Below are 14,836 nucleotides of genomic sequence, written 5' to 3'. Positions count from 1 at the left end.
AAAAGACAAATTAGTTCCACTTATTCATCACCAGACACTAACCTGATGGCAGTTGGCATCCAACCAGTAAGGAAACGCTGCATCACCGAGCTCTGCTTCAATTCCACAACCGAAACTGCTCCTTTCAAAATAAAAGCGATATTAAGAAATATATTGAGTACTTGTTAACAAAGTATTTACTGCCACCAGCAAGGGGCTTCACAGGCAAGACGTGGAAGGGCTTTTGTGTGTGTGTGTGTGGAGTAAACACGTAAGACACACCCAGCCCAAAAATCTAAGCCAACTGAAGTTCAAAGCTAGGTGAGGAGATGCTGCACCGAGTACTGTTTTGCAGAGGCGGATGCGAGGAGGCAGCCTGTTCCCAATCCTTACCAGGTACATCGTGAGGAGGTAGCTTAAGGACGAAGATTCCTCCCGAAGCGGAGGGCAGAGCGAAGAGAGCCTCTCCCTCGCTGCTAAGCCACGCCACTGAGGCAACAGAATTAGACGCCAGGCCTGGCACACTGGGAATCACGTAGTAATTTGAAGGGTCTCTGAAGTTGATTTTGCCAATATCTGTAAACACGGACTGCATTTGGCTCTCTGTTATCAGCTCCTGGAGGAGGGAAACAGCAGAGAGTAGAAATCCTGAGCACATGTACATGAGGCACAGAAAAAAAACAGGCATCTGTGGAATGGCAACTGTGATGCTGCTACTTGATAAAAAGCATTCATCCAGGAAGAACTCTCAGCATTACCGCTCCTGCTTCCCTTACTGCTAACCCATGACCACTGCTCTTTATGAGCAGATAGGAAAGGGATTTTGAAACTTGCCATTTTCTAGCAGGACACTCACTTTGTCCCCCCCTCATACACCATAACACCGCCAAAGAGGTCCCGCAGTCCATCAGCTACTTCAAGACAGCCCATGGCAAAACACTGGTAACGAGTCCCGTGAAGAGCAGCCCTGCAATAGCACAGTGCCATCCCTTGGGAAAGCTATCTAGAACTGGGTAAGCACTTCAAGAGAGGAAAGGGACCTGACAAGACATGCCAGAAGCAGATGTGAGAAGAAAAGGTCACAGCAAACGGGTAAACGTGATGTAAATTTTGCATAAGGATCCATCTTCCACATGAAATAAAAAGATTCTATACCTTGCTGCATACTGAGGGCAAGTTACAAACACAGACCTCCCTCTGAAGTGCTCAGTCCCTACCTCCAAAGAGGACTTTATCCTGACTGCCACAAGGCCGAGCCCCAGGACCACCAGCAGAGCCACCTCCAACCTCCAAGCTTCGTTTTGGTTTATGTCACGACTTTCATCAAAATTGGAGCCCTACTCACAAACCTGAAACTCCTTCAGCTTTGGGGCAAACGCTGCAAGTCTGATGCGGACAGCCTCTGCCTCCCCCACGTGCTGAGTACCTTACATTCCAAACAAAGCGAGAGATTTCCAACTCGCTTTTCCTATCTGACTGCTTTTCCCAGCAGTTTTCATTTCCACATAGAGAACTACCCCGCGCTGATGAACACACCTGCTACATCTGGCCAAAAATCCAGAGGACTTGGAGTTCAGCAGTTTTTAACATCTATAAAGAAATTTAACTAGAAGAGTGTGAAGAGTAAGAAACTAAAGTGCAGAGTTTTCCACAAAATTCAGGAGATCCTGACAGGCTCCAGCTCCGTGCCTCTGGAAACACCAGAGGTTTCCAGTCTGGGGTATAAATCCCCACCAGAGAGCTATGAAACGGATCAGTTGTGGTGGACTGACCCAGCTGGCAGGTAACTGCCCCCAGCCACGGGCCCCAGTAGGGCACAGGAGAATCAGAGCCGTAAAAATTCATGAGTCAAGATCAAGATAGTTTAATAAGTGAAGGAAAGAGGAAGGAGAAGAAAATAAAACCAAACGAAGCGATGCCAAGGCAATCCCTCACCACCTCCTCCAAATAGACTGACGTACAGCCAAGCACCAAGCAATAGTAACGTGCTCCAATTCCCTCCCCTCTGTGCCACTGAACACAGCGTCACAGCACAAGGACTGTCACCTCCCTGTCCTGTGTCCCCTCCCACTCTCCTGCCCACCCCAGCCAGCTCGACTTGTGCGGCCCGAGTAAGAAACAGAGAAGCCCCTGACGCAGTGCACACCCTGATCAGTGACAGCTCAAGCAGCGGTGTCTCCCCAACTCTGCTTTGGTCACAAATCTGCCACCACCACCACCATGTGAGCCACTGCAAAGAAAACCAACTTCATCCCAGCCAAAACCAGCATATGGTCCGCTCAGCAGGTTTAAAAAAACAGCCCAGCTGGGAAGGGCTCAGGAAAAGCTGAGCTTCCTGTCCCTCAGCAGCTCACCTCCAGGGAGCCCACGCAATATGAGCGTGACGATGCTGACAGGGTTTGTGTGAAGCCCCTCAACAGGGCAGTGCTGGGGGTTAACTCTGGTGGGCAGTGAAGCAGCACACAGCCACTTGCTCACCCTCCCTTCCCAATGGGATGGGGGAAGAGGAAAGGAAGAACAAAAGCAAGGAAACTTGGGTGTCAAGATAAAAAAAACAATTGGTTAATAAATGAAGGACAAGCAGAAGAAGAAAGAAGGAAACAAAGCAAGCGACACAAAGGCTGGACAGGCCAACATCCAGCCAGTTCCTGAGCAAAAGATGGCTAACTCCCCCCAAAAAAACTCTTTTCCCACTTATTGCTGAGCATGATGTTATATGGCAAGGCATAGCCCCTTGGTTAGTTGAGGTCATCTGTCCAGCTGTGTCCCATCCCAAACCACTGCGCACCCCTAAATCTATTCACGTGGGAGGCAGAATGAGAAACAGAGATTGCCTTGACCTTGCACAAACACTGTTCAGCAAAAGCTAAATTACCGACATATTATCAACACTGTTTTGGGTCACAAATCCAAAACACAGCATCGCGCAAGCCACTATGATGAAAATTAACTCTATCCTCGCCAAAATTAACTCTGTCACAGCCAAAATTAACTCTATTCCAGCCGAAAGCAGTACAGGTGGGAAGCAGCACTTTGCACCCACGCTGAGAAGCACTTAGTGGCTCCGCTGAGGGCTCTTGATGGGCAGGACCGAGACAGGTGGGTGACAAAGGCAGGGAGCAGGCCACCCCAGTACTCACACTGCGGTACAGGCGGGAGGGATGCGGCAGGACCAGGCGATGCACCGTCTGCCCGGTGATCAGCAGGACGACCAAGTGGCTTTGCACCTCGCAGAGATGCACGCCGCCCGGTAGAAACGGGCAGCCCTGGATGCGGAGGCGTACAGAGTTGTTCAGCAGGTTGATGTCCAGAGATTCTTCCACCAGCTCCACCGTGTCTCCCGATGTGGTCCTGAGGGAAGAGACCGGGGAAGGTGTGAGGACGGCGGGGATAGGCAGCGGGGGGAGAGGCAGGCCGGAGCAGGGCGGGGAGAATCAACCGGGCCCGGGGGCAGGCCCAACCGCGGAAAGGGGGCCGGGGGCAGGCCTCTCCGCGGCTGGGCCTGCCCCCGGGCCCGCACTCACCACCACACGAAGCGATTCCTGGTGGCGGCAGCGAGCTGCGCGCTCTCCTGATAGCAGAAACCACCCGCGCTGTCCCCATAGCGGCCGGCGGGGAGCGGAGCCGTTCCCGGCGGGCTAAAAACCACTTCCCGAGGCCGTCGCGTTGGGCCCCGAACCGCCGCGCTCAGTTCCAGGCAGCTCCGCTCCGCCAAGCCCGCCGCCATCTTCCGCGCCCGCCTTCCCGCCACGCCCGCGCGGGGCATGACGGGAAGGGTAGGAGAGCGGGGTGACGGGGAGGGGGCGGGGCTGGGGCAGTGCTGCGGCGCCCCCTGGTGGGTGGGCGGGTGACGGGGCGTTAAGGGTGGGGAGGGAGTTTCGGGAGGTGGGATGCGGGAAGAGAGGATATGGGGAGAAGGGATATGGGGAGAGGAGAAGGGGAGGGATTATAGGAAGAGGAGGGTCTGGGGAGGAGGTCTGGAGAGGGGGGTTTGGAAAGGGGGTGGGTTAGAGGTTTTGGGATGGGAGCTTTGGGGGAGAGGGTCTGGGGATAGGGGATCTGGGGAGAAAGACGGAGGAGGGCTTATAGGAAAAGGGGAGTCTGGGGAGAAAGTCTTGGAAGAGGGGTCTAGGAAGGGGGTCTGGGGAGGAGAGATTGGGAGAGGGTCTGGGGAGGGGGATTCGAGGAGAGGTTATGGGGACAGAGGATTTGGGGAGAGGGGAAGAGGACCAGGACTGGGGAGAAGGGTTGGAAGAGTTTTTTGGGACAGGAGAGAGGGTCCTGGGGAGTGGTCTCGGGAAGGGATCTGGGAGGGATTTTGGGAAGAAGGGTTGGGGAGAGAGGGCCCTGGGGAGAGGGGAAAGGGAGAGGGTTTGAGGAGGGGATATGGGAGAGGGGCAGGGCCATGGGCACAGGACAGGGGCGGGGGGAGGGGGAGCTGGAACAGCCCCAGTCTCCCCCCAGCAGAACCCACCACCCCAGGGCCCACTGGGTGCTGCCACCTGCACTGCCAGCAGCCGCAGCCAGACACACCACCTTCCCACATTCATCCAGCCGGGCACCACACTGCCAGCATCCACTGTGCCAGCCTCTGGCACATGCCTGTTCCTCACGTCTCGCCCCGGTGAAGGATCTGGCACCTGCCTGCCCAGTTGTGCCATGGCAGAACATGTGTCAGCATCTCGGCGAGGGTGGCAGTGATCCCTTGACCCCGCTGGCCCAGTGAATGCCACACGCTCCACCCGTGATGCCGCGCAGCATTGGTGCCGGTGGCCTGGCTGGGCATGTCGCACGGGGGCAGCTGGCCCCAAACAATCCTGCCTTTGAGCTGGAGCCCGGTGCCGGTGGCACAAGGCACCCAGCCACCCCGCCTGCAGAATGGCCTTATTCTGGCAGTGGCAAGTGCTGTGGGGCACCGGGGTGCCACATGTGGGCCAGGGGTTCTGCTTGCCCCCTGCTTTATTTCAGGAGGTCAAAGCACCCTAGGCCACTGTGGAACCCATGGGGATCTGGTACCAGTTGGCTTTCGGGGTCACACTTCATGGCAGACGTGGTGAGGAGACAGTGGTGTGCCAGGGCCAAGCTCGGCTGAGATGCGGCTGGAGCCCGGCACAGGCGAGGAAGGGGCAGACATGGTGATGGAGAGGACGCTGGGTGCATCTCCCCACTACGGACCCCCACAGTGCCCCAGCCCCGAGGAGGGTCTCATTCATGGTGCACCACATCCACGCCGTGGCAGCGGTGGTCCCGTGGCCAAGTGGCACCCGGTGGCTCTGCCTGCTCAGTAAAGCCCCACTGCGCAGGGACCCCACGAGGTGCCCGTGTCCCTCGGGGAGGGACCCCACGAGGTGTCCCGGTAGGTGCGGGCTCCTCCCTCTCCGTGTCTCGGTGCACCCCAACACGGTGCCGGGACCGCACCGGGACAGTACCGGGACTGGACCGCCACCATGCCCCGGGACGGCGCCCGAGATTGTTGCGGGACTGCTCCGAGACCTCGCCCGGCAGGCTCCGGGACCGTGTCCGGGAGCGGCGGGGGCCGGGGCCGGGGCGATGCCGGAGCAGCCCGGCGGCCCGGGCGGGGCGGCCGCAGTCCCCGCCCCCGGGGCTCTCCCGCCGCTTCCTGCGGGCACGGTCGGGCCGAGCCGGGGCGGCGGCGGCGCGCGGTGAGTTCGGTGCGGGGGCGCGCGGGCGGCGGCGGCAGCGGGGGCGCGCGGGAACGGGGCGCGCCGGCGGGAAGCGGGACACGGCGTGCGCGGCCCCCAGGGGTCTCGGTGGGGCGGGAGCCATCGATACCCGGCACCGTGGGTCTCGGTGGAGCGGACGCCGTGGGTCATGGGGGTGCCTGGCGCCGGGGGTGCCCGTGGGGTAGGAGTCATTGCATCCCGATTGGAGCAGGATCTGCGGGTCTCGGTGGGACGGGGAGCCGTGGGGCCCGGAGTGCCTGGCACTGCGGGTGCCAATGGGGCCAGCGCCATGTGTCTCGTGGGGCAGGAGCTCTGGGTCCCTGTGGGGTGGGAGCCGTGGGACCTGGGGGTGCCCAGGGCCGTGGGTCCCAGCGGGGCAGGAGCCATGGATGCTGGAGGGAGAGTGGGGGTGGAGGGTCCTGGTGAGCCATCGGGCAGGGCTGTGGGTCCCAGGGGAGGGCAGGGGTCCGCGGGTGCTGGGAGAACCCGGGACAAGCAGCTGTGGGGCTGGGGGGGACCCCAGGCCCAGTTGGGGGGTGCAGGACAGAGGCTGTGGTGGGTAGGGTGACCCCTGGATGTGTGCCGGGGGCTGGGACAGAAGTACCGCACCACGACCCCCATCCCTCCGGTCGGATTAGGTGGCTGCCAGCCACGCGGGAAGCCACAGGCGCCGCGGACTAAGAGGCTTTGGCAGCCCCACGGGCTCGATGCTGCCGTGTCCCAGGAGCACAGCACTGCCGGCGTGGGCTCTGGTCCCTCCTGCCCACGGCGTCGTGGCTGCTGTGGTGTGGGGTAATCCCGCTGCGCGGGGACCCCCGGCGTGCCAGACCACCTGCAGCACTGCGACGCTGCGGGCAGGAGTGCCAGCACCCAGCTCGTGCCCGCCAGGCACCGTCAGTGCCAGCCGGGGCTGGGAGCGATGGCCGCGCTGAGCCATAGCAGCTGGGCTGGAACCGGCAGCGACCTTCCCCACTCCCAGGGCTGCTGGGATCCTGGAAAACGCCTGGAAATGGTGAACCGCCTTCCCTTATATGGCTCCGCCAGGCTGGTCCTTGTCCGGCCTCGCTCGGCCGTCTGCCCGAGCCAGCACCCCCAGCCTGCCCGCCCTCTCCTCTCCCAGCGTGCCGTGCAGTGCCATGGCCCTGGGAAAGTGCCGTGGGCCGTGCCTCGCGCCCTGTCTCCAGCACAGGAATGTGCAACGGGGCTGACGATCCCACGGCGGGGAGAAAATCCCAGCAGTGCCTCCGATGGCACCTCCCTCATGCTGGCATTGGTGGCTCGATACAGCCCCAGCCCCTGCCTCAGTTTCCCCTGGCTAGGGAGTTTTGGGGACCCGCCATGCTGGAGCCGGCTGGCAGCCCTTCCGGCTCCTTGCCTTCACTGGCAACAGCGAATGGGGGCTGCATCCAGCTTGGCACCCCGTGGGCCCTCTCCCAGCCCCCGCAGTGGGGCTGGGGGTGCCCAGGGGGCTCTGGCAGCCCCCATCTCGGGGGAGTCGGGGGGAGCAGCCCGTCCCACTGGGGGTGAAGGTCAGGGCTAATCTCCACCCAGAGGAGACAGCAGGTGGGAGCCCGGGGCCTCTGGCTGGCCGCGTGCCCACCGTGGCAGTGCTGGGGGGGTAAGAGGATAAACTCCCCCTGCCCAGCAGGATGGGCCGGCGGTGGCCAGGGAACCGAGGTGAGTGGCCGCAGTCCCTGTGACGTGGGGCTGGTGCCGTAATCTCGGTGCGCTGAGCGGATTAGGGCAGCCGGGGGCGGCCTTTGGGGACGAGCTGCAGTGGCCACAAATCCCCAGCTGGGCGTCACGTGGGGGACCCGCCGTGGGCACTGTGGTGTTGTGGCCCCATGCTGGACTGGGAGTGAGCTGTGCCCCTGCCTGTCCCCTCGGTGCCACCTGGGTGTCCCCTCTTGTCCCCCAGCAGGGACCCCATCATGGGTGGGGATGGGGGTCAGACCATGCTGGGGGTGGATGCTCGGGGTCTCCTGGCCTCAGTGTCCTTGGCGATGGCCATGGGGCAGGGAAAAAGGCTGAAGGATTTGGATTTTGTCGGGGCCTGCTGCCCAAATCATCCAGAGCTGGGGTGCCCCACAGCAGAGCCAGCTGTCTCAGTGCCTGGGACCCAGCTGTGGCATGGGACATGGGGCTGGCCCTGCCTGGGGAGCACCGCAGTGGATTTTTGGGGGGCTCCTGGCTTGCGCGGGAAGGCCATGGGGAGGGCGTGGCGGGAGCACAGCCATGCAGAGCGGGGAGGAGCCGTTGGGAACCGGCCTGACCGGTTGGGTGCCGGCACCCCCAGCGCCAGGGGGCTCGGGCAGTCCCGCTGGCGGCACGTGGCCCTGCTGAAGGTCACCGTCCTCAGGGCCACCCGCCCGCCGGGGTGAGCGGGCTTACTGCCCTGCCGCAAACCGTCCCTCTGCCAAAAAGCATGGTGGTGAGCCCTTGCCATCCCAGCACGCTTTGCCACCGGTGGCCAGTTTGCAAGTGCCCCAACTGGGTCAGTGGCACCGAGCAGTTTCGGTGGCACGGAGGATCCCAGTGTTGCTAGGGAGCAGCCAGCGGCACCAGCGGTCTGGAAGGGTGAGCCAGCACTGAGCTCACCGGGAAGGTGTCCTGCGGGCGTGGTGGTGACGCACGGCCCCGGCATGGGGTGCCAGTGGGTGGGGGCTCAGCGCGACTATGGCTCTGGTCCCTCCGGGGCATCTCTTCCTCCAAGAGCATGGTCCCTGGCTCCTGGGCCACATTGCCCAGCTCTGGGGTAAGAGGGAGGGCAAACCCCCATATCTCAGGGCCCCCGGTGGGCAGGAGGCCTCGGTGGGCTGTGCCAGGATCCAGCCGGGCTGTATCCCTCCTTGGCTGATTAGTAGCCGCAGATTTTTGGGGTTGGGGGATGCTGGCACACCCCTGCCTGAAAGATTCAGCATCAGGTCAACCTCAGGGGGCTCTTCATGGGGGTATGTGAGCCCCCCTTGGCCCCAAACGCTGCCCAGACCTTGGGGGGCGTCTGCAGCCCCTAACCGCTCTTTTCTCCCAGACCCGCCCTGTGCCCCGCCGGTGCCAGGGGATGCCGGCATGCCGGTGCCCACCTGCCTGCAGCACCCTGCTCTGAGCCTGGTGCTGGAGCCCGGCTGCATCATGGAGGAGCCGGCCGGCTGCGGGTTGAGCCGTGGGCCGAGGGGCTGCGCAACAGCAACAACAACGCTTCCCCGGGCGGATGGCCGGGCACCCGTGGCGGGCACCCCTTGACGCCTTTCAGCAGCCCTGGGCTGAGCCCAGCTACTTGGGGCGCGTGGTGCTGGAGATTGTCGAGTCGGAGCGAACCTACACCCGGGACCTGCGCAGCATCGTGGAGGTGAGTGCTGAGGGGACAGGCACCCCTCGGACAGGGTTTAGGGGGGCTGGCTGGTTGCACTGGTGCCACCACCACCAACTGTGAGCGCCTGGCAGGGTTACCTGGGCAAGATCATCGACGCGGAGGAGCCGGTGCTGCGGCCAGAGCAGGTCAGCGCGCTTTTTGGCAACATTGAGGACATCTACGAGCTCAGCAGGTGGGTGCTCCAGGTGCTGCCGGAGGAACACGACCGGTGCTGCCAGGGGGTATGACCAGTGCTGCCTTGTCCCGTGGCGGTGGGCGGGAGAGGCTGCCGTCACCCCATCCCCTCTGTCCCCCCCAGCACCCTCCTGCAAAACTTGGAGAGCTGTGCCAGTGACCCTGTGGCTGTGGCCGTCTGCTTCGTCACCCGGGTAAGGGCGGGCGTGGGCAGTGGGCACCAGGGGGGCCACGGGGTCCATGCTGAGCTCTGACTGCGCTCCCCTTGCCTGCAGAGCCAGGAGTTTGCCATCTATACCCAGTACTGCAACAACTACCCCAGGTGAGTAGGGGAGGGAACAGGGGTGAGCAGGGGAGTGGACAGGGGAGTGAGTAGGGGCTGAGCCCGCTCCCTGTCCGCAGTTCAGTGGCAGCGCTGGCCGAGTGCATGAGGAGCAAGCCGCAGGCTCGGTTCCTCCGCGAGTGCCAGGAGCGGCTGCGGCACGCGCTGCCCCTCGGTGCCTACCTGCTCAAGCCCGTCCAGAGGATCCTCAAGTACCACCTGCTGCTACAGGTGAGCTGGCATGCAGCATGGCGTGGCACGGTGCGGGCACCTGGTGTGGCAGGGGGCATGGCACGGTATGGGTGCCCGGCAGGGTACAGATGCCCAGCACGGTCTGGGTGCCTGGCATGGTGTGGTGATGTGGCACAGCAGGAGTTACTGGCACAGTTCAGGCAGCTGATGTGACACAGGCACGCGGCACAGCCTGGGCACCTGGCATGGCACAGCCTGAGCGCCCAGCATGGTGCATTTCCCCAGCACAGCCTGGGCACCAGGCACAGTGTGAGCTCATGGCGCGGCACAGGCGCTTGGCACAGTCTGGGGAGTGGCATGGCATAGGCTCCAGCACGGCACATCTCCCTGGCACAGCCCGGTCCTCTGGCGTGGCACAGGCACCCGGCACAGCCCAGTCACCCATCATGGCACACCTCCGCCACCGGGTGCTGCGGCCCCATTGGTGCTGCCCCAATGCCGCGTCCTTTGCCGGCAGGAGATTGCCAAGCACTTTGAGCACAAGTCAGGGGACGACTATGAGGTGGTGCTGGAGGCCATCGACACCATGACCTGCGTCGCCTGGTACATCAACGACATGAAGCGCAAGCACGAGCATGCCATTCGCCAGCAGGTGGGCACCGGTGGGTGGCACCAGGCAGGCACTGCCATGGCAGCAGGTGCCCTGATGTACCCATCCCTGGGGACCTGATGCAGGAGATCCAGTCGCTGCTGCTGGGTTGGAAGGGGCCGGACCTGACCAGCTACGGGGAGTTGGTGCTGGAGGGCACCTTCCGGGCGCAGCGGGCACGCCATGAGCGCGCCGTCTTCCTCTTCGACAAGACCCTCCTCATCACCAAACGCCGTGGCGACCACTATGTCTACAAGAGCCACATCCCAGTGGGTGCCGGGGCTGGGGATGGGACTGGGGATGTGGGACATGGGGATGGGGACACAGGGACGCTGATGGCCTCTCTCCACAGTGCTCCTCGCTGATGCTCATTGAGAGCACGCGGGACTCACTCTGCTTCAGCCTGGCTCACTACAAGCACGGCAAACAGCAGCACAGCCTGCAGGTACGGGGGCACAGGGGGCTGGGGGGCACCCTAGGGACCCCCCTGCCTGACCCCACTGACCTCTCTGTCCCCCTCACACCCCAGGCCAAGAGTGTGGAGGAGAAGCGCGTGTGGACCCACCACATCAAGCGACTCATCCTGGAGAACCACCATGCCATCATCCCCCAGAAGGTGAGAGTGGAGGGGAATGGGCACCACGCTGGCATCGGGGTATCCTCCCGGCACGGTGAGGAGGGGGGTGTCAGCACCTCAGCTTCACTCCCTGCCTCTCTGTGTTCTCCCTCCACCGCAGGCAAAGGAAGCCATCCTGGAGATGGACTTGTTCTGTGAGTGTCGCCAGTGCCTCACAGTCCCCCCCCGGCCCTCACCTGATCCCACCGTCCCCCAGCATCAACCCCTGTGCCCACAGACCCCCCACGCCTGCCCCGCTGCAGCCCTGAGCACCTGAAGAAGAGCTGGTCCTGCCAGCCCCTGGGTGATGCCACTGCTGAGCTGCGCCAGGGCCGCCGGCAGTCCGGTGAGAGCCGCGTGTCCCTGGTGTCCCCATCACCGGGGACAAGCCACTACCGGGTCGTACCGATGCCCGCAGGGACGTGGGCACCGAGTGCCGGTGCTGACGAGTGTCCCTGTCCCCGTAGAGCCCTTTCAGCACCGGGACCCGCGCAGAGACGCTGCCGGACTGGCTGCATGGGCATGTGGGGTGCAGGCAGTCGGGTGCAGATGCTGGTGGGGATTGGGGACCCCAGCTGGGGCGGGGGGGCTGGGGACTGGGGATGGGCTGGGGAACATGGGGACGGTGCCACTGTTGCCCCATTTGGATGCCTGGTTTCTCCCCGCAGAGCCCGCCAAGCAGATTCTGCGGCAGCTGGGTGAGCAAGGTGAGCTGGCACAGCCACTGGCATTGGCACAGTGGGCAGAGGGGGGCTGGGGGCTGGGGGGGGGGGGGCATTTCAGGGTGCTGTCCCCCCACAACCTCTGCTTTTCTCTTTCCTGCTGGCAGGGCTGAAGGTAAGGCCAGGGTGCAGGGTGGGTTTGGGTGCCCAGTGCCCCCCAGACCTGGCACGCCGCTTTCCGGGGAGAGTACAGCGTGCTGAGCCCAGCGCTCACCCCCGAGCAGCACGCTGGCAGTGGATGGGGCTCTCCTGGAAGTGGGGGAGGCCCCCCAGCACCCCAGAGCCTGGGTGACGGCTGAGGGCCTGGTCGAGGAGGAAGAAGAGGAGGAGGAGGAAGAGGAGGAGGAAGCTTTGGGCAAAAACTGCCAGGAGGAGCTGGCCAGAACCGGGGACCTCCCGTGGAACTCCAGGAGGAGCAGGTACCCACCCATCCCCCCAAGCGCCAGGGAGGGCATCCACTGCGTAGTGCTACCCAGGGCACCCAGCATCGCTCCTGGGGCACCCTGTCGTGTTCACAGGGCACCCCACATCGCTCCTGGGGTACCCCATCATGTTCCCAGGGCACCCCCCTTTGCTTCCAGGGCACCCACCATTGCTCCTGGGACACCCTGTTGTGTTCCCAGGGCAGCCAGCATCACTCCTGGGGTACTCCATATTGCTCACAGGGCATCCCACATCACTTCTGGGGCATCCAGTATCATTTCCAGAGCACCCCACATCGCTCCCAGGGCACCCCACATTGCTCTTGGTGCCACTGTGGGATCCTCAGCCACGGCTCGGCCAGGACTCACCCAGGCAGCGGTCCCACTCAGAGCAGCAGGGGTTCCTCCTGCAGCCCATGACACCCCATGTTTGCTCTTGCACAGGCTGGGGGGCACCCACCGACGCCAGAGGGACGCAAGCGGCCGAGCAGCTGGGGGCCAGGGAGCTGCGAGCAGGTCAGTGCGGCCCCGCAGCCCCTGCCTGGGGGTCCAGAGGGACCCAGCACCCACCCGCCCGCCCCTCCGCAGGCCGGCAGCACTGGGGAGCACCCCGAGGGGCCGAGGGCACCCAAAGCCCCGTCCCCAACACCGGTGCTGCCCGGTGGGGAGGGGGAGCTGGAGCATGCTGCGGAGGATTCACAGGGGCCAAGCAGTGAGGAGGAAGAGGAAGAAGAAGAAGAAGGAGGAGCCGCCGGCAGCATCCTACCACCCTCAGTGCTGGACCAGGCAAGCGTCATCGCGGAACGCTTTGGCGGTGGCAGCAGCTTCTCCCGCCGCAGCAGCCTGGCGCTGGAGGGGCCGGCGGGGCGGCTGGGCAGCCGCAGCGGCAGCGCCCTGAGCCTGGACGGCATCTCCCCACTCGAGGCCGGGGAGCCTGGGGGGTCCCGCAGCACCATCCCCTCTCCTGAACCCCTCACCGGAACCCGCCGTGAGTCCCTGCTCTCCAGCCGGGATCGCCTGCTCCTCGACAAGATCAAGAGCTACTACGGCCATGCCGAGCACCAGGACGCCAGCTTCAGCGTCCGCCGCCGCGAAAGCCTCTCCTTCATTCCCAAGGGGCTGGTGCGAAACTCTGTCTCCCGCCTCAACGGCCTTCCCCGGCCCCCAGTGACCCCTGAGCCCCCTGCCCAGCCACCACCGCTGGGGCCCAAGGCATCGCCAGAGGAACCGTGCCGGGAGAACGGGCTGCAGCCCTCTGAGCCACTGCTCATTGTGGAGGATGATGACCTGGATGCTGGGGGCGAGGGGCCGCCTGCCGGGCCCCCACCGCAGCTGCCGCTAACCCCCCCGCACCCAGGCACCAAGGTGTACCAGCTGGCACGGCAGTACAGCCTCCGCATCAAGAGCCGCCGCGCTGGTGCCCGACATGCCCCGGTGCAGACAGAGGAGGGGGACCCACGTGCTGGCACCCCCTCAGCAGCTGTGCTGCAAGACGGGGCGCTGGTGGTGTCCCCCTCCCCAGCTGACCCCCGCAGCCCCCCGAGCCCTGGCAGGGCCGAGCCTTCACCTGGCCTGACGTGCGGGAGCTGCGTGCCCGTTTCGGTGCCCCGCGGCCCCCGCCGGTGAGCCGCAGCCGCTCGGCACCTGAGGGACCGTGCCGGAGTGGCCGGCCGGCCGAGAAGGAGTGGGGCAGTGGCCGTAGTCGGAGTGCTGAGGCGGGCAGGGGGCCCAGCACCACCAGGCCGGTGCCGAAGCCAGCGCGGCATGGCAGCGATGGGGCGCTGTGGGTGGCGGCGGAGGCCCCCCTGGGCCTTGGGCAGCGGGTAGTGGTGCTGGAGCGGTTGCCGGCCCCTGCTGAGCCCCCTGCCTATGTCCAGATCCGCTCACCCACCACCCGGGAGAAGATCTGCTTGAAGGCGGTGGTGGAGCGCTGCAAAGCCTACCAGGCCTCCGAGGAGTACCACCGGCGCTGCCCCGAACCCTCTGACACCCCCGAGCCCCCTCGCCACGGCCTCGTCAGGGACCTGCGGCAGAAATTTCAGACCCTCGATGCCGCCAGCTAGGTGGGCGATGGGGAGAAGGGGCATCCCGCAGACCCCAATCTGTCCGAGAGAAGGTACTGCGTGGACCTCCAGCCTACCTGGAAGAAGGGGCACCTCATGGACCCCTAACTTGCCCAGAAGAAGAGGCACCCCATGGATCCCTGACCTGTTCAGAAGAAGGGGCACCATATGGACCACCAGCTCACCCAGGAGAAAGAGGACCCCGGGGACCTTCAACCTCCCTCGAAGAAGGGGCACCCCATGGACCCCCAGGTTGCTTGGGAGAAGGAGCACCCTAGGGACCCCTTACCTGCCCAGGAGAAGGGGCACCCCACACACCCCAGCTCACCTGGGAGAAGGAACACCCTTGGGACCCTCAGCCTGCCCGGAAGCAGAGGCACCCCATGGCCCCCCAGCCCCCAGGAGAAGGGGCACCTCATGAACCTTCAACCTGCCCGGAAGCAGAGGCACCCCATGGCCCCCCAGCCCCCAGGAGAAGGGGCACCTCATGAACCTTCAACCTGCCCAGCCTGCAGGGCACCCTATGCCCTCCCAGCCTGCAGGGACACCCCGCACCCCGCTGGCACTCAGCACTGTGCCCGGCTCGCTTTCACATCTTTATTAGAAAAAAAACCACAAACTGACCCAAAAATTGCTCTCT

The 14,836-nt window shown here is 63.9% G+C and overlaps 2 protein-coding genes across 2 annotated transcripts in view; one reads left to right on the top strand and one right to left on the bottom strand.

Moving 5' to 3' along the window:
- NUP160 (nucleoporin 160) overlaps positions 1-3,745 on the bottom strand; it is a 28,268-nt gene extending 24,523 nt beyond the window's left edge. The window contains exons 1-4 of the mRNA XM_086613253.1: positions 3,504-3,745; positions 3,120-3,330; positions 373-595; positions 43-121 (exon numbers count right to left, since the gene is read on the bottom strand). Of these exons, the coding sequence (XP_086469379.1) occupies positions 43-121; positions 373-595; positions 3,120-3,330; positions 3,504-3,745 (755 nt within the window). The remainder of the gene's footprint in view (positions 1-42; positions 122-372; positions 596-3,119; positions 3,331-3,503) is intronic.
- A 4,125-nt stretch (positions 3,746-7,870) lies between these two features.
- On the top strand, positions 7,871-14,251 carry PLEKHG3 (pleckstrin homology and RhoGEF domain containing G3). The gene is given in 20 exon segments (XM_086612965.1): positions 7,871-8,040; positions 8,695-8,924; positions 8,927-9,012; positions 9,108-9,208; positions 9,335-9,404; positions 9,486-9,532; positions 9,613-9,763; positions 10,242-10,376; positions 10,460-10,642; positions 10,726-10,818; positions 10,903-10,989; positions 11,111-11,144; positions 11,228-11,335; positions 11,457-11,696; positions 11,819-11,862; positions 11,864-11,947; positions 11,949-12,107; positions 12,110-12,130; positions 12,578-13,694; positions 13,697-14,251. Coding segments are annotated over 20 exon segments (3,660 nt in total). The 3' UTR covers positions 14,197-14,251.
- Positions 14,252-14,836: the final 585 nt, after the last annotated feature.

Source organism: Tauraco erythrolophus, chromosome 6 (genome assembly GCF_009769465.1).
Source record: "Tauraco erythrolophus isolate bTauEry1 chromosome 6, bTauEry1.pri, whole genome shotgun sequence".
Classification (NCBI taxonomy): domain Eukaryota; kingdom Metazoa; phylum Chordata; class Aves; order Musophagiformes; family Musophagidae; genus Tauraco; species Tauraco erythrolophus.
Note: the sequence above shows the minus strand (reverse complement) of the source record. Positions and strands in the feature narration are given on the sequence as shown.